Consider the following 22,998-nt stretch of genomic DNA (forward strand, 5'->3'; position numbering starts at 1 on the left):
TTCCATTATTAGCCAAATGTTTTGCTGAAGAATTATCTTCAAAAATTTCAACTGGTTCGCTTACATTTAAAGACAGATCTTTTGCAATACCTATTAGAAACAGTACCTCATCTGTTGCTTCTGCCAAAGCAATATATTCAGCGTGACATGAGGATCTAGTAACGACTTTCTGTTTTCTAGAGATCCACAGAACTGGATTTCCTAATACTCTAACTATAATACCACTTCTTGATTTACGGTCAACAATATCGCTTGCCCAATCAGCATCTACATAACAATCAACATGTACTTCACATAACGAGTTAAAATTTAGCATTAGATTTTTTGTTGAATATAGATACTTTAAAACTCTAAGAGCATATTTAAAATGAGTGTTTGAATAGTTATTTTGAAAACCGCTCAAATAGTTTACCGCATATGAGATATCTGGACGGGTTCCCTGACTAATATACAATAATGCGCCTATCAAGTTTCTATATGGAATTTCCACTGGGCAAGTTTCCGCTGCCTCTAATTTTAAATTTATTTCAAGTGGTGTACGATAACTTTTGCTTTCTATGACGTTATATGTTCTTGCAATACACTCGATATATTTCGTTTGACTCAATCTCATGTATTTCTTGTCTCTATCATAATCAATGTCAATGCCTAAATAGTTTTTTATTTTGCCAAAATCTTTCATTTCAAATCTCTTATTCAGCTCTTCTTTTATACATTTCAACTCTGCTTGATCAGGACTGCACAACAATAAGTCATCAACATACAAAATGACATATACAGATTTTTCTCCCACATCTTTAATATATAAACAGGAATCGTACTTTGAACAAACAAATTTTTTCGTTACCATGTATTCATGAAAACAATCATACCATGTTCTAGGGCTCTTGCGCAACCCATACAGAGCTTTGTTCAATAGACAGACCATATTCTCATTTTTTTCAAAACCTTCAGGTTGGTAAATATACACTTCCGAATTTATTTTGCCATTCAGAAAGGCTGTTTGAACATCCATTTGTTCTATATGCCAACCTTTACTACATGCTACTGACAATAAGGATTTAAGTGTAGGCATCCTTGCCACTGGTGAGTAGACTTCTTCCTCTAGTTCTCTTGGTTGTTGATATCCAAGGGCCACTAATCTTGCTTTGAAAAGATTATTTGGCTTCACTTTAAATATCCACTTGGCTTGAATAATTTTATTACTATCTGGTACTGAACTTATATCTACCAGTGTCCATGTTTTATTTTTGTGTAGGCTGCTCAACTCATTTTCCATGGCCTTTTGCCAATAAACCCTTTCGTTTGATTTTACTGCTTCAGAGAAAGTATTCGGAACTACTACATTTGAACAATGTGCATCTATAACATAATCATCATGCCATACTGGTTTCTTTCTGATTCTCTTCAGTACCTCATTTGTCACACCTTCAGTCATATTCTCAGGTTCTCTGTTATTTAGATCCATTTCCTCTCCACTAGAGTTGTCGTACATGTCTGATTCGTTACCATCACATCCATTTCGTATCAAAGTACTTTCATTCTCTTTTGCACTACTTTCATTTTCTTTTTCATCACTTTCATTCTCTTTTGTTATTCTTATGTATCTCTCACCTTGTTCAATAAATTTAACATGCCTACTCTCAACTATTTTGTTATTTACTAAGATGCGATAACCCATATCACAGTAACCTATCAAAGTACCTTTTTCAGACTTAGGTTCCAGTTTATTTCTTTTTGTATCAGTTATTCTAAGAAAAACAGTACTACCATATAATTTCAGATTAGATACATCAGGTTTTCTGCCCATAAATATTTCAAAAGGAGTTTTGTCAAAATTATTTTGTTTTATTACCCTATTGCTCAAATAGGCAGCTGTTCTAACACATTCTGGCCAATATTTTTTATCTAATTTTGCATCAGTTAATAAACACCTCGCGCTATTCATGAGGGTGCGGTTATATCTCTCAGCTACCCCGTTTAATTCATGAGTGTAACTAGGACTTGGTCTCAACCATATACCGTTTTTTTAGCAAACTCGCAAAACTTTTTATTTAGATATTCGGTTCCCCGATCACACCTAATTTCTTTAATTCGTTTTCCCGTTTGATTTTGAACTAATAATGAATATCTTTCAAAGCAATCAAAGACTTCATCTTTTGACCTTATACAGTATACTATAACTAATCTACTAAAATCATCAATGAAAGTTACAAAGTATTTTTCACCTCCATAGCCTTCTTGATTTATGGGGCCGTTTACATCAGTATGTATAATTTCACATAAATCATTAGCTCTTCTTCTGTTATTATGAAATTTCAAATTTGCCATTTTTGAGGTTATACAAATTTCACATTTAATGTTTTCTTTCTCTAAGAAATTTGGTAACCCATCACATACTTGTTTCTTACACATGTTTGACAAGAAATCAAAATTGACATGACCTAATTTCTTATGCCACTTTTCTTTTTCATTTAGAATAACAGAATTGTTGGAAATTAAATTGAATTCTACATTACCGGATAACTCGTACAGGTTTTGTTTCTTCTTAGCTCTAGCGATAACCTTGTTCTGTTTATTAATAATTTCTAAGTAATTTTCTTGGGCCCATATTTTGTGATTATTATCTGTAATTTTTGACATGCTCAACAAATTTTTATTCATGTCAGGAGCAAAATAGCAATTATTTATTACAGTTTTAATTTCACTGTTACCTACTTTAAAATTTACAACAATGATTCCTACAGCAAGAGCTTTAATAATATATCCATCACCTACCTTAATATTTATATCTCTATCTAGCCCTTTAACTTCTGAAAAGTACTTATCGGTATTTACAATATGGTCGCTGCAGCCACTATCTAACAACCAGGTTATTTTGTTATCATCAACAAATTTCGGTTCTTCTTTTTCTGACTTCGTTAGCATCACCTGGAAGCAATTTTCTTCTGATCTATGATTCTCGTTAACCTCCGCTGAATTTCCTGCTGATTTTCTTCTTCCTCCTCTATAATTACCTCTATAACTTGGGCTTCCTCTATATCTACCTCTGTTTCCAAAACTTCTGCAGTAGCGTTTAATATGCCCGGGACGTCCACATCTGTAACATTTCTGTTCAGTTTCTTTTCTCTGGAAGTGTTCTTCATATCTGTTAGAGCTAGAAGCTTGTGAGTTGAAAACATGGCCTTGACTTGTATTTTTGTGCTCTTCTGTATTATTCCTTTTGAAATCTATTAACAGCTTTGACTTAACGTATTCAACAGTTCTTTGGGTTGGAGCTAGTGCATCAATGATATCTATTATCGTACTGCATGAATCTGGTAAAGCTAACAATAGATAATTTAATTGATCCTCTTCCTCAATAATTTCTCCAGTATTCTTCAATTCATTTATATGCCTTTCAAATACTGTTATAAAATCCTGAGGGTCATCTTCTTGTTTCATTTTTAAGCCCAGCAATTTCCTCTTGGCAAGTAGTTTCAGTGCCGTTGATGAGGGTTCATATATTGCATTCAATTTTTTCAACATGTCTGCTGCTGTTTTTTCGTTTATTATTAGTTCTAGTTGTGCATTGCTAACCCCTTGTACTATTATGGACCTAGCTTTTACATCAGATTTCTTCCACTGTTCAATACTTGCTGCCGTACTTCCTGTACCTTCCGGTATTTCATTATTTAATACTTCCTTGCAATTTTTAGTCTCCAGTGTTAACAACAATCTAAATTTCCATTTGGCCCAGTCTTTTCCATCGAATACCGGCAGAGAGATATCATCTTTTTTGTCCGCCATTTTCTTTCTTTCTGTTTCTTGTGCAACTATTCTTTTACTGCAATTTCTACTCGTTTTGCCAACCACGCTCTGCTACCATGTTAAATAAACGGCGTGAATCATTTACACTGATTTTATTTGGCAAAAACGTGTTACTATACAAAAGTTCAACAACATAAACGTATATTCTTAACAATCAAAATAATATCTTGAATTCAGTTTCGGCCATACTTATTTATAACTAATCTTCATCCGTCAAACACACACACATCAGGCGGGAGTGACAGGTGACATAGAATCTGATTCGAAAAGAACTATTATTTAACAGCAACTAATACAAATTAACATCAATAGGTATGAATTAATCCAGGAATTGAAACAATAACACTCTTCTGTCATAAAACACACTCATCTTTTGAAATGCAGGCGAGTGTGTAGCTCAAATCTGAGTAGAGATCAGTGGATGGTTTTGATTTGTATCTTCATCAAGTCCAGTTTGTATGGAGGTGGTGAAAAATGACGATGCAAAACTTTTTACAAGCCAGATTAAGGTCAACATCACCCCTAACGAAGACGCCATCAATGGGATCAACGGAGAACTCTCTCCTCGAATATCAAAGATAAACGAGGCTCCCCAAGGCGGTCAGTTGCAAAGACAAGCTTTGACATCGACATCCGATGTGATTCGTCTTCTGTCTTTCAAACATTGTAATTTCAAACAATTGATCTTTCTGAAATTTCTCATTGTTTATTAATGAATAAAGGTAATAATTTTCATTTCATTTGAGAATTCCCATTTTAATGCATTCCGCTGAGAATTACTAATTAACAAAGCTTGATAATTTCGTGCCCTTCACTTTCACTAAAAATAATATTTGAGACACTTCATCACAACAGAAGCCCCACAAAACTTGTATTTGCTGTCTTTTGATAGCAAGCAGTTAGAAATTTGGGATTATGTTTTGTAAACTAAGCAGTAACATCATACACTTATTTACCATTCTGAAGAGAACAATAAGATGTTTATTGAAAATGAAACTTAACAGGAATTTTCAAAACCAATCATACACTCACTGTGTATGCAATTTATACAGGGTGTAACATAAGTACGTTAAAATATTCAAGTGACTTATTCCTGAGACAATTTTAAGAAAATAAATCTTTATAAATGTGTATCCGGAAATGCTTCGTTTCGGAGATACAGGGTGTTGAAATTGAATTTTTTTGTTGGTGGGAAATCATAATTTTCATGTAACATCTAAAGAGCACTGCGTACGCTGTCATTATTTATTTCAAATTGCCCTAACTGTTTTGACAGTAAACTTTTGGTACTTATCGAAAAATCATTCGTTTTCGAGATACAAATTGTTGAAATTTTTCAAAACATGGTTGATTTTTGTCATAAGTGTTTTGCAATTTTAGTTATTTGTATGTCGAAAACGAATGATTTTTTGATAACATTTTATAGATATAGATGAGATTCGCCACATACTTAGTTTTTGTAATGTTCTCAGCAACTTCACTTAGCGCCCTAGGAGCTAAGTATTACGCATCGAAAATTGTAAATATTTCGAAAACGATCACTTCCAGCATTGTTGAGGAAGTGTACATTTTTTACTTGGAAAAGGTGTGAGAATTAGGTTTTTTATGAAAAGTACCAAAAGTTTACTGTCAAACAAGTTAGGGCAACTTGAAATAAATAATGACATCGTACGCAGCTCCCGCTACATGTTACATAAAAATTAATACGAAATTATGATTTCCCACGTCAAAAAAACCCAGGGCACCAAATTTCGTTCAAATAATTAATTTTTTGCAAAAGTTATTTTTAAAAAACGAACAAAAAATCAATTTCAACACTCTGTATCAACGAAACATTTCCGGGCACAAGTTTATATAGACTTTTTTCTTAAAATTGTCTCAGGAATACTTGAATATTTGAACGTACTTATGTTACACCCTGTATAACTGAATGTATTGTATCTGTATACACATAAAAATGAATTCACAATATGCATAGATCTTCATAATTATTAAACACATAACTGTAGCAAAATATCTTATCCCATACATAGACTAGTAGCAGCTGAAAAGCATTCCTTCATAGGGCTTTTCAATAAACTTCTTGAGGAAATGAAAATCTTGTAAAATCTCTCTTTATTGAAGTAGAACCATATACAATAGAAGAATTTTAGGCCATCCTTCTTAGATTTAGCATCACTAAAAATTAACTGACACTTTCATTTTTTCTGAAATTAAGATTATTATTATTTTCATTCATGCTTCAGTATAGTAGTTTGGTTATTGGATAACAAATTGACCGTTGCCGCATCGCCTTTGATAATGTCTGCCGCACTTGCAGACGAAACGTCAGGTATAAAAACCTGCAGATCACGGCAATGTTATAATTGCTGAAAATATATCTCTTCAATTGAATTTTGTTACTAAAATTTTTATTTGATATTTCTTTAAAGAGTTTAATTTGTTACAGCTCGTTGGAAAGTGGTAAGCTAAACCAAACTGATTTGAAGAATTTCAGCTTCGATCCTGTTAACTTCACCAAACAACCAATCTGTGATGAAAGGATGATGAAAAATGAAGTGCTGAAAAAAATCGCAGGAGTACTGTTAGCAACAAATCAAAATGATGATGATGAACATCCAGATAACTGCTTTTATTTTGAAGACACCATAGTATGTAACAATTTTGAAATTAATGTGGAAAATCTGGGAAAGCTCTTCTTTCCTCTGGACAAGAACTATATTGAACAATTGATTTCCATTTCTTCTGAAGCCAAATTTGGAATGGGTGAAAAAACTGTATATGATAAAGAGTTTCGTAATACTCAGATGATTGAGTCAGATAAGTTAGATGTTAAAATCAATCAGAATATTTTTGATGATATAACTAGTAAGATACATAAAGCATTGAATCTATCGCCAAGAACCACTTTGAGGGCTCACTTACATAATATGTTGATATATAGTCCTGGACAGTTTTTCAAAGAGCATAGGGACTCTGAAAAAATTAAAAATATGGTTGCAACATTAGTAATTGTGCTACCTTCACATCATGTGGGAGGAAATTTAATAATTAAACATAATAACTATAAACATACATTCTCCTCAGAAAACATCTGTGAAAATAATGCTCGATGCATATGCTTTTTTTCTGACTGTTTACATGAAGTGAAAGAAATCAAGGATGGCTTTCGAGTTGTTTTGACTTATAATATTATCTTGGATATAAACGAAAGTATTGATGACAAACCATTACATAACAAATATTTAGAAGATGCAGTGCGGGAATATTTTCATGATGAGGTGAACCAAGCAAATTATTCAAAAAAGAAAAAAGAGTCCAAGAAGCTGATATTTCTCCTTAATCATTCTTACTCTGAACACAGTCTGAATTGGCACTTACTCAAAGGTGAAGATTATCGAACTGCTTTCGCCTTCCGTTCTGTTGCCGATAATTTGAACTTGTCTATCCACATTGTACTTATTGATATTTGTCAGTCTTGGTCAACAACTGAAGGTAGTGAATATGCTTCATCAGATGAAGAATTTGCACCTGATCTTGATTCCTTCATTGAATCCATAGACTCACTCTATTACTGGGTTGATAAAAATAATGAAGAAGTAAAGTATGATAAATATGAAGCACAAACACATGAATTTTGTTTCACACAAGAAACTAATTATGAGAATTTTCACATATTAAAAGAAGAATTTTCTGGACCCACCGGTAATGAAGGCAGCACAGTGGATTATTGGTATAAAAGAGCAGCAGTTGTTTTGTGGAAAAAATCAGACTCTATAAAAGTAAAGTTTGAATTGAATTACCAAAATGCATTGAATGAATTATTTGCTCTTGTTGACGCGCCAGGAAATGAAATTGAAGTCAAAGGAATTTTAAGAGATATTGGTGATTTGTTACATAAAAAAAATATTAGTGAAAAATATAAATATCACGATAAAATAGTTAGTAAAATCGTAGACTCACAATATTTCAACAACTTTTCAAAAATTGCTTTATATGTTGATGATGAGAATGAGGCCCGCTTTATTTTGTCAAAGTTTGATGAATCTGTTTTAGTTATCGAAAACATACCTGTGTTTATACAACTTGAAGATAAATATGGCATTACTTGGTTTGATACACTTATTCAAAATCTGATGAAAAATACTTCATACAGAAATTCTTTAAATTATAAAATAATTTATTGTTTCATTAGAAAATATTTGGATGGCGGAGGTAGCCGAACAGTTATGGAACATTTTCTAGAGATTGTAATTGACTTGTTCACCTCTAAAGTTAAACTCTGGAAATGTAAATTTGAAAAGGGCTCCGACAGATATGAAGGAACCATAGAACTCTTTAAAGCTTGTGTTCTGATAAATATTTCTTATTTTTATGGAAAATTGACAAATTATTTGACGTCATCTTCCAAAGAATTTCCAAGGGATCAGTTAGTCAAATTTTATTTTGACTTACAAAAGTTTACTGTGACTATGCCATCCATAGAATTGAAATCATTTCGTATTCAACTAATTGAAACTTTAAAAGGGGATATTGCAAAATCTCGAAAAGCTGATGATTGGTCAATTTCCAATCATTTATGGTGTCCTGAATTTTGCGATAACTGTTCAATGGTAAGTGAATTTCTCACATCCAATGAGAGAATTATGAAAATAAATGAAAACATTTCTACTCATATACGGACACGACTGCAGCGTGAAAATATTCCAGTTGATGTGAATTTAGAAGGTATGAACAATAATATAACTGTAATAACTAAACAAGATACGATCCACACTGATGCACAAGCAGAATGTATAAAGTTGAAAACACTTTTAGAATCTCTTCAATGAAAACTATTTTCAGTGTGAAAGGAATATCGAATGTATATTTTAGTTTTGAAAAAATGGGAGCAAATTGATAAATAATTTGAAGTTCTTATTGTTCAAAATGGCTTTAATTGGCAATCAACTACCCTTACGAGCCATGGAAGTTTTGTAAGATATTCGTTAACAAAGAAAAGACTTACTGGGGTCTTACCATCTACATCTTTCCAAGCTCTACTTAAGATAGAATAAGATTATGTTGAATTTCTTTTATTTCAATAAAAAATGATTAAATTTATTTTGTGGATTAGTTGAATAGTTCTCAAGTGCAAATTCCAAATTACAAATTGTTTCATATTTTAAACATTTTATTAGTTTTATTTATAAAAGTGGTTGGAGAAGATGAGAAAACTGATTAGAGATGACCTTAAAAAAAATTTGTAGCAGAAAGCTCTGATTGAAAAAATGAAGTGATGTGAACAAAAAAAAAGTTTGAAATAGAATGATTGGAGACTAATAGAACATGAGTGGCACAATTCCCTCTAAAGAGTTTCTAACAACTTTAAACTTTGCGGGTGTTCAAAATTTGTGAAGAAGTTTCATTCATTATTAATTCAACAATGGTTAAATTTGTGTAAGATAATTTGCTTAAGATAATGGCATCAGTACTGAATGTAAACGAATATAAAATTTTCAACATTGCTTTCTCAATTCAATAAGCCATTTAGGTAATTATATCTATTAGATGATAACAGCATGTTTGTTAAATAGGCATGAATTTCAGTTTGTATTTCAATACAAATGCCAGTTGATTCATCTCACCACCCTGTGATTTAAATCATCTGCCAGTAATTTTGCACAGACATATTTTAACAATAACCTATGAAAGGAAAATATAACTTTTTGTCCTCTGAAAGTAACTATTAAATACTCGGAATTATATTTTTTAGAGCATTGCCTGTTTCTCTTATTTCTCAGTACCATAAGAAGAGAACAGGAGAGAAAGAAAGCATCAACAAAACTCGATATAATGCGTGGGTGCGTGCGTGTGTATGTGTCCACTTCATGGACAGAAGCAGATGTGGTAATACTCATGTCAATGAAATTGTAGGATAAAGATGCTACTACTTTATCATCTACAAAAAGAGATAAATAGTATCCCTCAAATGAACCAATTGTGTGATTAATAAAAAATATGAAAAGCAGTGGTCCTGCCAAACTCCCTTGGGGTACACCCTTTTCAATTGAGTAATTTCTGGAACAATAAAAAATGTGTAGTAATTCCTGGTACTGGTTATTAGGAACCGACCTGCCGTAGGTCTTATCAGTGGGGCCACACTGAACCACAAATGCATTGCTGAATTCAAATGTCTTCAAAGGACAAGCCTAAGTAAAGAAGGTCGACATCTCCAATAAAAAAGAACGATGACATCTCCCCTTACGAAGGCGCCATCTATAGGATCAACAATCTTCGAATATCGAAGATACACGAGGCTCCTCAAGGCGGTCAGTTGCAAATCCAAGCTTCGACATCGACCGCCGACGAGATTTGTTCTCCGTATTCCACTGCAAGGTATAAAGTTGAAAACCAGAGCCCACAAATACATTTATGATTCAACACCAGACAGCGCTGTTTCGATCCGTCATAGGTATCATTAATGGTGCAATTGTTCAACCGCAAATGCATTGCTGGACTCAACTGTCCTCAAAAAACAAGCCTAAGTGAAAAAGGGCGATGACATTTCTCCTTACGAAGGCGTCATCAATGGAATCGACAGATAATTCAATTCAAAGATAAATGAGGCTTCCGGGGGCGGTCAGTTACAAAGCAAAGTTACGACATCGAACACCGACGAGATTCGTTCTTCGTCTTTCACTGCAGCTTTCATTGCAAGGTATATGTTGAAAACCAGAGCCCATTTATAAAAACAACACCGGATAGCGCTGTTTCGACCCGTCATTGGCCTCATCAGTGGTGCTAGGCTGAACCACAAATGCATTGCTGGACTCAATTGTCTTTGAAGGACAAGTCAATAATTTCTGTGAAGTGTTATATGGCACTGTTCAAACAAATATCCGGAATTGTATCCATCTGAGTTTTATTTTAAACTTCCGATAACAAAAATAAACCTGAATGACGTGAAAAATACAGGAAAACTGGTCATTTGTATCAGGAATTCATAAGCTAGAGACTTGTCATCAAGAACCAAATCAAAGGTACATATGATAGATATGCAGCTGTTCTTGAATCTGTATTATATACTCCACAATCCATGTGTACATTCCAGGATAGAACTGTAGAACCCAGGTAGGATGAAATATGGTATCATCTGGAGTCCTTCAGTGATCGAATCTCGGACAACTTCTATTGTTAATATATCATCAAGGATTGCGTAGATTGTGATGTCATTTTTTGCGGATATACTCATCTGTAAGTACAATGTTTGACATGTTTCAATTGTTTAAATGGAATTGCAAATATCAAAATGACTTAAGTTTCTTGCACTCCATTCAAAACCAATTTTGCTTCGATTCCTGAGTCCGTGTTTCTCCATTTTTCTATTGATAGTCAGAAAGGCAAATCTCTACCACCAAACAGTACGAATAGCACACATCTTTTGCGAGAAATTCACTGATACTGTCAAAACCATTGGAGAGATGTGTTGCAAATTGAGAAGATAACAGAGAAGCAATGGAAATGTAATGTACTACATCTGAAACTCTTAGGCCTGCTGAAGAGAGAAATTTTCAAAAAAGAAATATCAGAGGCGAAAAGTATCCTTTATCTAGTAGTCACGATGTGCAGATCAAGAAAACATACCAAACGAAAGAACCCTTCACAGATGAACTATCTTCTACAACTAAACACAATTTAAATATAAAATATGCAACAAGAAATTCAAAACTACAAAAGGTTTGATAAATTCATTCGTTAAAAATTCCTAAATCTGAGTCCACAACAGTTTCTCCTTCCATTCAAACCTGTGCACTGAGTCTGAATGTTGAATCGAATTCTGGTGCAATCTCTACCAAAGGTATCGATGATAGACTTTCTCCATACAAACTCCATTGTCACATATTGAAGAGAATTCCCAAAGGAGCAAGGATGTGTGCTGCAGAAACTTTGTGCAAAGCTATTGATGAATGCAATCAAAACAATTCGTTAGATCACTGGAAGTATTTGCTTTGTTTTACTTACAAATGCTTTTGTCTTTCTCCACATAAAGGTAATCGTAAAAAGTCTCTCACTTTATTCATCAAGAATTTCCAACATCTGTTCAGAAAGGTTAATTCACAAATTCGAGAGCTGATCTAAAGAGAAAACGAATGTATTAAAATCTGTACCTATTAAATAAAGTTTCGGATGACGATCTCACATCGTCAATCCGTATTTTGACTTCAACGGAGAGTTTTGCAGTTAATGATTATCTTAACTTGAAGCTAAACATCCCCGTGACGTTTGTGAAGAACCAATACCTGACACAAATTGTACTCCACTGCAAGTTGACGAAAAAAAGGTCTTGAAAGTGATCAAATCATTTCGCACAGGTTCAGCAGGACGAATAGACTCTCTCAGAATTTACAACCAGAACAACGAGTTCTGGTTGTAAAGGTGAAAAGTTTCTGTCTTCTTTGACTTCCTTGTGTAACTTTTTCGTAAGCGTAATTGAGTTCCGAAATTTGACGTATTTTGTACGGTGTCTTTAATAGCATTAAAAAATAGATAGTGGCACTCGCCACTGTTCAATTTAGAACTCCAGTCTTTTCTTAAATAATCATCGCAATCCATTTCCTCAAATTTTATTTAAACTAGATTGTGAAAACGCCTTCAACTTGATTCACAGAAACATCATTTTGGGAAAACCCACGAAATTATTCCTCACCTTTTTTCTTTTATCAACCAATGTTATCAAAATGCAACATTTTTTAACTTTGGAGAAAATATTATATTATCTCAGAGAGGGTTTCAATAAGGCGATCCTCCAGGTCAGTGATTCCCAAAGTGGTCCGGATGGACCCCCAGGGGTTCACGAGACTCGACCAAAAAATGAGGGTTCACAATTCGTAAGCGGGGGTCCACAAAAATGTATCTGGTTTCAATAGTGAAAAACTAAAATGTTGGCTTGACTCCACCAATCAATGTAGGCAGATGATATTTTAAGAAGCTCAGCGACTGTCACATGTAAAAGTTCCATAGTCAGTACAACATGTCAAGAATGTGATATTATAGGAGGAGCTACTCGACCTTGGCACTAATGAGGAGGGTATCAAATATTTTGGTATCAGACAGAAATACCCAAAAATACCCTGGACTGTAAGAAATTGCGAGAAAGCTTTTGACATCATTTCCCTCGTCATATCTTGTCAAAAAAAAGGAGCAGATTAAATATCACAGGGGAGATTTGCGGTTATTTCTGACAAAACAAGCCTAATATTGATAATTTGCTGTCAATCCATCAAATATATCCTTCACATTAAAATTATGATATTTCGTGATTGTCATTGTAGTGTAGAAGTTGCACTATTATTATTTGATTTCAATTACATATTTGAATAAACAACACAAGAACACAAGAAAATATACTATTGTTTTTTCTACCACACCGAATGGGGAGTTTTCTGAATGAAATAAGTTAGAAGTGGTTGGTTTCTCGTGTTGTGAGTAGATATCAAATAAGCAAAATTGGCTGGAATCACTTATTTTTATTGAAACTCCACTTTTTTGGTATCCACTCACAGCACAATCAATTAATTTATTTACCAATCAATTCTCACTATTTATTCGAAAAATGTTAATTTGTAGTTGGAACGCAGCTGCAACGCAAATTTCCATAATTAGATCTAATCTTATTTTATATCGAGTTTTGAGAATATGGTAGAAATGTAGCTGCAGGGGGTCCACCAGAACCAGCAAAATTTTGAAAGTGGTCTATGATAAAAGAAAGTTTGGGAACCCCTGCTCTAGGTCCTGCTCTCTTTTATCTCACTTGAAATGAACTGACCAAATCTATCAACACCAATTTCAATTGTTGGTACCTAAACGATGGTTCTATTAGTGATAATATAGATTTTGTTCTCCAGGAATTTCTGAAAAATATTCACCTCTTTAATGAGATTGGACTTGAATTACATTTCGACAAATGTGAAATTTTCGATACTTTTCGGATGCTTACAAATCCATTCACAATTTATCCACAAATTAAAATCGTCTCCAAAGCACACTGGTCGTTATTGGGAGCTTCTCTCTCTGTAGAGTCTTTACCATATTGCCTCACTCAGAAAACAGTCTTCAATTATATTGTCATCTCATTTCAATAGACCTTTCTATATATAGCATATTTTCCGTTGAAATACTGTTTGTCAATCCCAAATATATTATATACCTTGAGATGCAGTCCAACTTGATGTGTCAAGAATTCGATTCCATCCTACGCCAATCTTTACAAAAAATTATCAATAATAAATTCGAAGACATCACTTGGAGTCGAACCACTCTCCCAGTTAACTCTGGTGGTTTAGGTATTCGATTATCCTCGTCCCTCTCACTGCCAGCTTTTCTTTCCTCTTATAACAGTTCTCGTCATTAGATCAAAGATATCAAAGTATCCTTTATCTAGTAGTCACGATGTGCAGATCAAGAAAACATACCAAACGAAAGAACCCTTCACAGATGAACTATCTTCTACAACTAAACACAATTTAAATATAAAATATGCAACAAGAAATTCAAAACTACAAAAGGTTTGATAAATTCATTCGTTAAAAATTCCTAAATCTGAGTCCACAACAGTTTCTCCTTCCATTCAAACCTGTGCACTGAGTCTGAATGTTGAATCGAATTCTGGTGCAAGCTCTACCAAAGGTATCGATGATAGACTTTCTCCATACAAACTCCATTGTCACATATTGAAGAGAATTCCCAAAGGAGCAAGGATGTGTGCTGCAGAAACTTTGTGCAAAGCTATTGATGAATGCAATCAAAACAATTCGTTAGATCACTGGAAGTATTTGCTTTGTTTTACTTACATATGCTTTTGTCTTTCTCCACATAAAGGTAATCGTAAAAAGTCTCTCACTTTATTCATCAAGAATTTCCAACATCTGTTCAGAAAGGTTAATTCACAAATTCGAGAGCTGATCTAAAGAGAAAACGAATGTATTAAAATCTGTACCTATTAAATAAAGTTTCGGATGACGATCTCACATCGTCAATCCGTATTTTGACTTCAACGGAGAGTTTTGCAGTTAATGATTATCTTAACTTGAAGCTAAACATCCCCGTGACGTTTGTGAAGAACCAATACCTGACACAAATTGTACTCCACTGCAAGTTGACGAAAAAAAGGTCTTGAAAGTGATCAAATCATTTCGCACAGGTTCAGCAGGACGAATAGACTCTCTCAGAATTTACAACCAGAACAACGAGTTCTGGTTGTAAAGGTGAAAAGTTTCTGTCTTCTTTGACTTCCTTGTGTAACTTTTTCGTAAGCGTAACTGAATTCCGAAATTTGACGTATTTTGTACGGTGTCTTTAATAGCATTAAAAAATAGATAGTGGCACTCGCCACTGTTCAATTTAGAACTCCAGTCTTTTCTTAAATAATCATCGCAATCCATTTCCTCAAATTTTATTTAAACTAGATTGTGAAAACGCCTTCAACTTGATTCACAGAAACATCATTTTGGGAAAACCCACGAAATTATTCCTCACCTTTTTTCTTTTATCAACCAATGTTATCAAAATGCAACATTTTTTAACTTTGGAGAAAATATTATATTATCTCAGAGAGGGTTTCAATAAGGCGATCCTCCAGGTCAGTGATTCCCAAAGTGGTCCGGATGGACCCCCAGGGGTTCACGAGACTCGACCAAAAAATGAGGGTTCACAATTCGTAAGCGGGGGTCCACAAAAATGTATCTGGTTTCAATAGTGAAAAACTAAAATGTTGGCTTGACTCCACCAATCAATGTAGGCAGATGATATTTTAAGAAGCTCAGCGACTGTCACATGTAAAAGTTCCATAGTCAGTACAACATGTCAAGAATGTGATATTATAGGAGGAGCTACTCGACCTTGGCACTAATGAGGAGGGTATCAAATATTTTGGTATCAGACAGAAATACCCAAAAATACCCTGGACTGTAAGAAATTGCGAGAAAGCTTTTGACATCATTTCCCTCGTCATATCTTGTCAAAAAAAAGGAGCAGATTAAATATCACAGGGGAGATTTGCGGTTATTTCTGACAAAACAAGCCTAATATTGATAATTTGCTGTCAATCCATCAAATATATCCTTCACATTAAAATTATGATATTTCGTGATTGTCATTGTAGTGTAGAAGTTGCACTATTATTATTTGATTTCAATTACATATTTGAATAAACAACACAAGAACACAAGAAAATATACTATTGTTTTTTCTACCACACCGAATGGGGAGTTTTCTGAATGAAATAAGTTAGAAGTGGTTGGTTTCTCGTGTTGTGAGTAGATATCAAATAAGCAAAATTGGCTGGAATCACTTATTTTTATTGAAACTCCACTTTTTTGGTATCCACTCACAGCACAATCAATTAATCAATATTTACCAATCAATTCTCACTATTTATTCGAAAAATGTTAATTTGTAGTTGGAACGCAGCTGCAACGCAAATTTCCATAATTAGATCTAATCTTCTTATTTTATATCGAGTTTTGAGAATATGGTAGAAATGTAGCTGCAGGGGGTCCACCAGAACCAGCAAAATTTTGAAAGTGGTCTATGATAAAAGAAAGTTTGGGAACCCCTGCTCTAGGTCCTGCTCTCTTTTATCTCACTTGAAATGAACTGACCAAATCTATCAACACCAATTTCAATTGTTGGTACCTAAACGATGGTTCTATTAGTGATAATATAGATTTTGTTCTCCAGGAATTTCTGAAAAATATTCACCTCTTTAATGAGATTGGACTTGAATTACATTTCGACAAATGTGAAATTTTCGATACTTTTCGGATGCTTACAAATCCATTCACAATTTATCCACAAATTAAAATCGTCTCCAAAGCACACTGGTCGTTATTGGGAGCTTCTCTCTCTGTAGAGTCTTTACCATATTGCCTCACTCAGAAAACAGTCTTCAATTATATTGTCATCTCATTTCAATAGACCTTTCTATATATAGCATATTTTCCGTTGAAATACTGTTTGTCAATCCCAAATATATTATATACCTTGAGATGCAGTCCAACTTGATGTGTCAAGAATTCGATTCCATCCTACGCCAATCTTTACAAAAAATTATCAATAATAAATTCGAAGACATCACTTGGAGTCGAACCACTCTCCCAGTTAACTCTGGTGGTTTAGGTATTCGATTATCCTCGTCCCTCTCACTGCCAGCTTTTCTTTCCTCTTATAACAGTTCTCGTCATTAGATCAAAGATATCAAAGTATCCTTTATCTAGTAGTCACGATGTGCAGATCAAGAAAACATACCAAACGAAAGAACCCTTCACAGATGAACTATCTTCTACAACTAAACACAATTTAAATATAAAATATGCAACAAGAAATTCAAAACTACAAAAGGTTTGATAAATTCATTCGTTAAAAATTCCTAAATCTGAGTCCACAACAGTTTCTCCTTCCATTCAAACCTGTGCACTGAGTCTGAATGTTGAATCGAATTCTGGTGCAAGCTCTACCAAAGGTATCGATGATAGACTTTCTCCATACAAACTCCATTGTCACATATTGAAGAGAATTCCCAAAGGAGCAAGGATGTGTGCTGCAGAAACTTTGTGCAAAGCTATTGATGAATGCAATCAAAACAATTCGTTAGATCACTGGAAGTATTTGCTTTGTTTTACTTACATATGCTTTTGTCTTTCTCCACATAAAGGTAATCGTAAAAAGTCTCTCACTTTATTCATCAAGAATTTCCAACATCTGTTCAGAAAGGTTAATTCACAAATTCGAGAGCTGATCTAAAGAGAAAACGAATGTATTAAAATCTGTACCTATTAAATAAAGTTTCGGATGACGATCTCACATCGTCAATCCGTATTTTGACTTCAACGGAGAGTTTTGCAGTTAATGATTATCTTAACTTGAAGCTAAACATCCCCGTGACGTTTGTGAAGAACCAATACCTGACACAAATTGTACTCCACTGCAAGTTGACGAAAAAAAGGTCTTGAAAGTGATCAAATCATTTCGCACAGGTTCAGCAGGACGAATAGACTCTCTCAGAATTTACAACCAGAACAACGAGTTCTGGTTGTAAAGGTGAAAAGTTTCTGTCTTCTTTGACTTCCTTGTGTAACTTTTTCGTAAGCGTAACTGAATTCCGAAATTTGACGTATTTTGTACGGTGTCTTTAATAGCATTAAAAAATAGATAGTGGCACTCGCCACTGTTCAATTTAGAACTCCAGTCTTTTCTTAAATAATCATCGCAATCCATTTCCTCAAATTTTATTTAAACTAGATTGTGAAAACGCCTTCAACTTGATTCACAGAAACATCATTTTGGGAAAACCCACGAAATTATTCCTCACCTTTTTTCTTTTATCAACCAATGTTATCAAAATGCAACATTTTTTAACTTTGGAGAAAATATTATATTATCTCAGAGAGGGTTTCAATAAGGCGATCCTCCAGGTCAGTGATTCCCAAAGTGGTCCGGATGGACCCCCAGGGGTTCACGAGACTCGACCAAAAAATGAGGGTTCACAATTCGTAAGCGGGGGTCCACAAAAATGTATCTGGTTTCAATAGTGAAAAACTAAAATGTTGGCTTGACTCCACCAATCAATGTAGGCAGATGATATTTTAAGAAGCTCAGCGACTGTCACATGTAAAAGTTCCATAGTCAGTACAACATGTCAAGAATGTGATATTATAGGAGGAGCTACTCGACCTTGGCACTAATGAGGAGGGTATCAAATATTTTGGTATCAGACAGAAATACCCAAAAATACCCTGGACTGTAAGAAATTGCGAGAAAGCTTTTGACATCATTTCCCTCGTCATATCTTGTCAAAAAAAAGGAGCAGATTAAATATCACAGGGGAGATTTGCGGTTATTTCTGACAAAACAAGCCTAATATTGATAATTTGCTGTCAATCCATCAAATATATCCTTCACATTAAAATTATGATATTTCGTGATTGTCATTGTAGTGTAGAAGTTGCACTATTATTATTTGATTTCAATTACATATTTGAATAAACAACACAAGAACACAAGAAAATATACTATTGTTTTTTCTACCACACCGAATGGGGAGTTTTCTGAATGAAATAAGTTAGAAGTGGTTGGTTTCTCGTGTTGTGAGTAGATATCAAATAAGCAAAATTGGCTGGAATCACTTATTTTTATTGAAACTCCACTTTTTTGGTATCCACTCACAGCACAATCAATTAATCAATATTTACCAATCAATTCTCACTATTTATTCGAAAAATGTTAATTTGTAGTTGGAACGCAGCTGCAACGCAAATTTCCATAATTAGATCTAATCTTCTTATTTTATATCGAGTTTTGAGAATATGGTAGAAATGTAGCTGCAGGGGGTCCACCAGAACCAGCAAAATTTTGAAAGTGGTCTATGATAAAAGAAAGTTTGGGAACCCCTGCTCTAGGTCCTGCTCTCTTTTATCTCACTTGAAATGAACTGACCAAATCTATCAACACCAATTTCAATTGTTGGTACCTAAACGATGGTTCTATTAGTGATAATATAGATTTTGTTCTCCAGGAATTTCTGAAAAATATTCACCTCTTTAATGAGATTGGACTTGAATTACATTTCGACAAATGTGAAATTTTCGATACTTTTCGGATGCTTACAAATCCATTCACAATTTATCCACAAATTAAAATCGTCTCCAAAGCACACTGGTCGTTATTGGGAGCTTCTCTCTCTGTAGAGTCTTTACCATATTGCCTCACTCAGAAAACAGTCTTCAATTATATTGTCATCTCATTTCAATAGACCTTTCTATATATAGCATATTTTCCGTTGAAATACTGTTTGTCAATCCCAAATATATTATATACCTTGAGATGCAGTCCAACTTGATGTGTCAAGAATTCGATTCCATCCTACGCCAATCTTTACAAAAAATTATCAATAATAAATTCGAAGACATCACTTGGAGTCGAACCACTCTCCCAGTTAACTCTGGTGGTTTAGGTATTCGATTATCCTCGTCCCTCTCACTGCCAGCTTTTCTTTCCTCTTATAACAGTTCTCGTCATTAGATCAACTCCATTCTTTCCAAATCTTTGTCTGAAATATCTGATACGTATTGGATGATGGAAATAAATGGTTATCTCAAACGAAAAATACCCTTCCCGAAAATAAAAAGTGTCAGAGAACCTGAAATTATCCAGTGATTAATTTGGTGAGTCAGCTGAACCTACCCATATTCAAATGGCTAGACTCAAAGCTGTTATGTGCAAAAAATCTGGTGCCTAGCTAACTGCTCTTCCTGTGGCTTCTTTGGGTACCCTCTTAGATGATACATCGTTTATTAGTCATAAGTGCAGATGTAGATCCACTGTAGAAGGAAATGGTTACCATGACCTAAGTTGTAAATTTAGTTCTGGCAGATTTATAAGAAATCATTCCATTAATGAACTTATGAAAAATGCTCTCGCCACTGCATAGGTTCCTTCAGTTCTTGAACCCCTTGGTGTCTGTCGAGATGATGGACGGTATTAGTCTAATCCCTTTGAAATTTGGTAAACTTCTGGTTTGGAATTAAACCTGCGTAGACACCGTTGCAGCTTCACACCTTGCCGTAACGTCTAATTCCAGTGGTGCAGCTACTGTGATTGCAGAAAAATAAAAATCTCGGAAATACTCCACTTTTTGGATTTCATGCTTCAAAATTGTTGAAGGAAATTGGTAGAAGAATGAGGAACTCTACCGGTGACAACCGAGCCTATTCATTTTTAATTTAAAAAATCAGTATCGCCATTCAAACGGGTGCCACATCAGTATTGGGTACTCTTCCATCTACTCAAAAATTAGATGAAATATTCCTGAACCCACAAATCAAATCAAAATTTCCTGTGATTCACCCAAAATGTATTAAGCAAATTGATCATGACCCGATTTTCTCAGATGATACAAAGAAATTTGAATTATCATTGTCTCACAAATTTGAAAAAACTACCATAAATGTATCCAATTCAGTTTCATACAGTTTAACTTCTAATTCCTAATATCGCTGGTCCAATAATGGGGAGAATCATCGCACCCATATATATGATCGCAGTGGCGATCATATCATCAACAGCTACAACAAAATTAGAATAATGATACATTCTACAGTCAAAACCCTTAGGCTAATGGGTTGAAAAATATTGGCAACACCTATTTCATGAACAGGTGTTTATCATGTTATCAAACACGAGATGGTTACTGGAATATTAAGAAAGGATGAGAAAGATATCAATTCAAATATTTCCAGTATGGAGGTTGCTTTGCTCAAAGCGGTTGGAAAATTCTTCTGATAGAGTAGTGAACACAATCTCCTTGAAAAGTCAGATTCAGAGTTTTGCCCTCGATTCATGGATCATGCGTAAAGTGACCAGACGTCCCGTTTTGAACGGGACTGCCCCTTTATTCGACCATCTGTCCCATTGTCCCCAAATAATGATCTGGGACGTAAAATGGTCCCGTTTTCTAAAATCATCTCTAAAAAACCGTTGATAGGTATCGGATGTGGAGGCCATATAATTCACAATGCTATAAAATCTGCTGCAGACGGCCTACTTTTAGATTACGAAAGCATAATTGTAAAAATATATAAATTTTTTTATATTTATATGGTTGGAGTTGAAGCTCTAAAGAAATTTTGCGCTGAAACTGAAATAGAACATCACCAAATGCGCTAGCTTGCGCTGATGCCTGCTTTGGAGAGAATTTTGAAAATGTACCAGCCGTTAAAGAATTATTTTTTGAGCATTGAGAAATGTCCCAAATCAATAAATAACTTTTTTGAAGATCCTACATCTGAATTATGGCTTTGTTTTTTACACGCTCAGTCAGCAAGTTTTCGCCAAGCTGTTTTAAATGTTGAACGTCAAACTGTATCGGCAATTGACGCTGCAAAAGAAATCAATCAACTCATTCAGAATTTGATTCAGAAAGAAACCAATTAGTTTCTTCCATACACTGTTCGTAATTTAATCATTAAACTCAAAGAACAGAATTTTATAAAACAAGTCGTGAATATTTGGAAGAATGGACTAACTTTCTAACTAGAGAAATGGAGATATTTTATTGGGCAGATTTAAGAAAAGTACCTGCGTGGGAAAATGTACAAAAAGCATTGGATGTATTGATTGAAAAGGGATATATTGAGAGTACATTAATTGTAAACTACGTCACTCACAAAAAATTACAGACTGGAATAATATAGAAGTTCACACAGAAATTCGTTGGGTGGAAGTATTCAAACACTTTCGCACCAACAATCTGCAACATGAAAATTTTTGTATTTTAATTGAATATATTTTATGTCTACCTGGTACAAATGCTCCAGTAGAAAGAATATTTTCTTTAATGAATAAGTTGTGGACGTCTGAAAAAAATCACTTGCAGGTTTCAATTCTGAAGGCGATGTTGATAACGAATATCAATATAAACAAAACGTGCCAATAATTTCACTCTCATTTAAAATCATCACCATATTTATTGAAGCAAATTTGTTCCTTCGAAAAATGTGAATAGGACTAAAAATATAATACGTTGCATATAATTTGATTAATGTCACATTAACCAGTGTCCAGGTAGTGAAAGAACAGGTTATTTTTATCGCCCTCAGATGAAAATAAACTGAACTTCGCCTTTTAGTTTCCTGTAATAAAAATGTTTGTATTAAACTGGTAATTACCTAATATTGGAAATAATAAAGAAGAATTATTATTATTAAAAGGTGCTTTAATGAGATGAGTCCATACAGTATTGAGTATGGCCAATACTGTATGGACCTTGGAATATATAACATACATATATACATAAGTATGTTATATATGAACGTCCCGTTTTGAGTTGACAAAAAAATGGTCAGTTTAGTCATGCGCATCAAGACGTCCAGGAATTCCTTCGTTATCTTTCAGAAGCTTTACATGATGACGTTAGTACAAATAATGAGAAACCTAAACTTAACGGAAATTGATGAAAAATTGTAGATAATTGTGTTAGTCAGTTAAAATCCACTATGAAATGCACACACTGTGGACACTCATCAGTAACATTCGATCCTTTCTGGGATTTGTCACTTCTCATATCACATAGAACTGGCTAATTGAGTTCATTACAATGCTTCGATTTCTTCACAAGAGAGGAAACTTTGGATGGACATGAAACACCCATGT

At 34.1% G+C, this 22,998-nt stretch overlaps 1 protein-coding gene across 5 annotated transcripts in view; it reads left to right on the plus strand.

Annotated features, from left to right (window-relative positions):
* The window catches only part of LOC111513733 (uncharacterized), a 48,997-nt gene that overhangs the window by 10,766 nt on the left and 15,233 nt on the right, over nucleotides 1–22,998 (plus strand). For all 5 annotated transcript variants that reach the window (XR_012467625.1, XR_012467624.1, XR_012467626.1 and 2 more), the window contains exon 2: nucleotides 6,260–6,461. Coding sequence is in view for 1 of the 5 variants with exons in the window: in XM_074183774.1 (XP_074039875.1) it covers nucleotides 6,260–6,461 (202 nt within the window). In the remaining 4 variants the exon portion in view is untranslated. The remainder of the gene's footprint in view (nucleotides 1–6,259; nucleotides 6,462–22,998) is intronic.

The sequence above is a fragment of the Leptinotarsa decemlineata genome, unplaced genomic scaffold (assembly GCF_025532065.1).
Source record: "Leptinotarsa decemlineata unplaced genomic scaffold, Ldec_3_MD MMD2_tig00026345_RagTag_RagTag, whole genome shotgun sequence".
Lineage (NCBI taxonomy): Eukaryota > Metazoa > Arthropoda > Insecta > Coleoptera > Chrysomelidae > Leptinotarsa > Leptinotarsa decemlineata.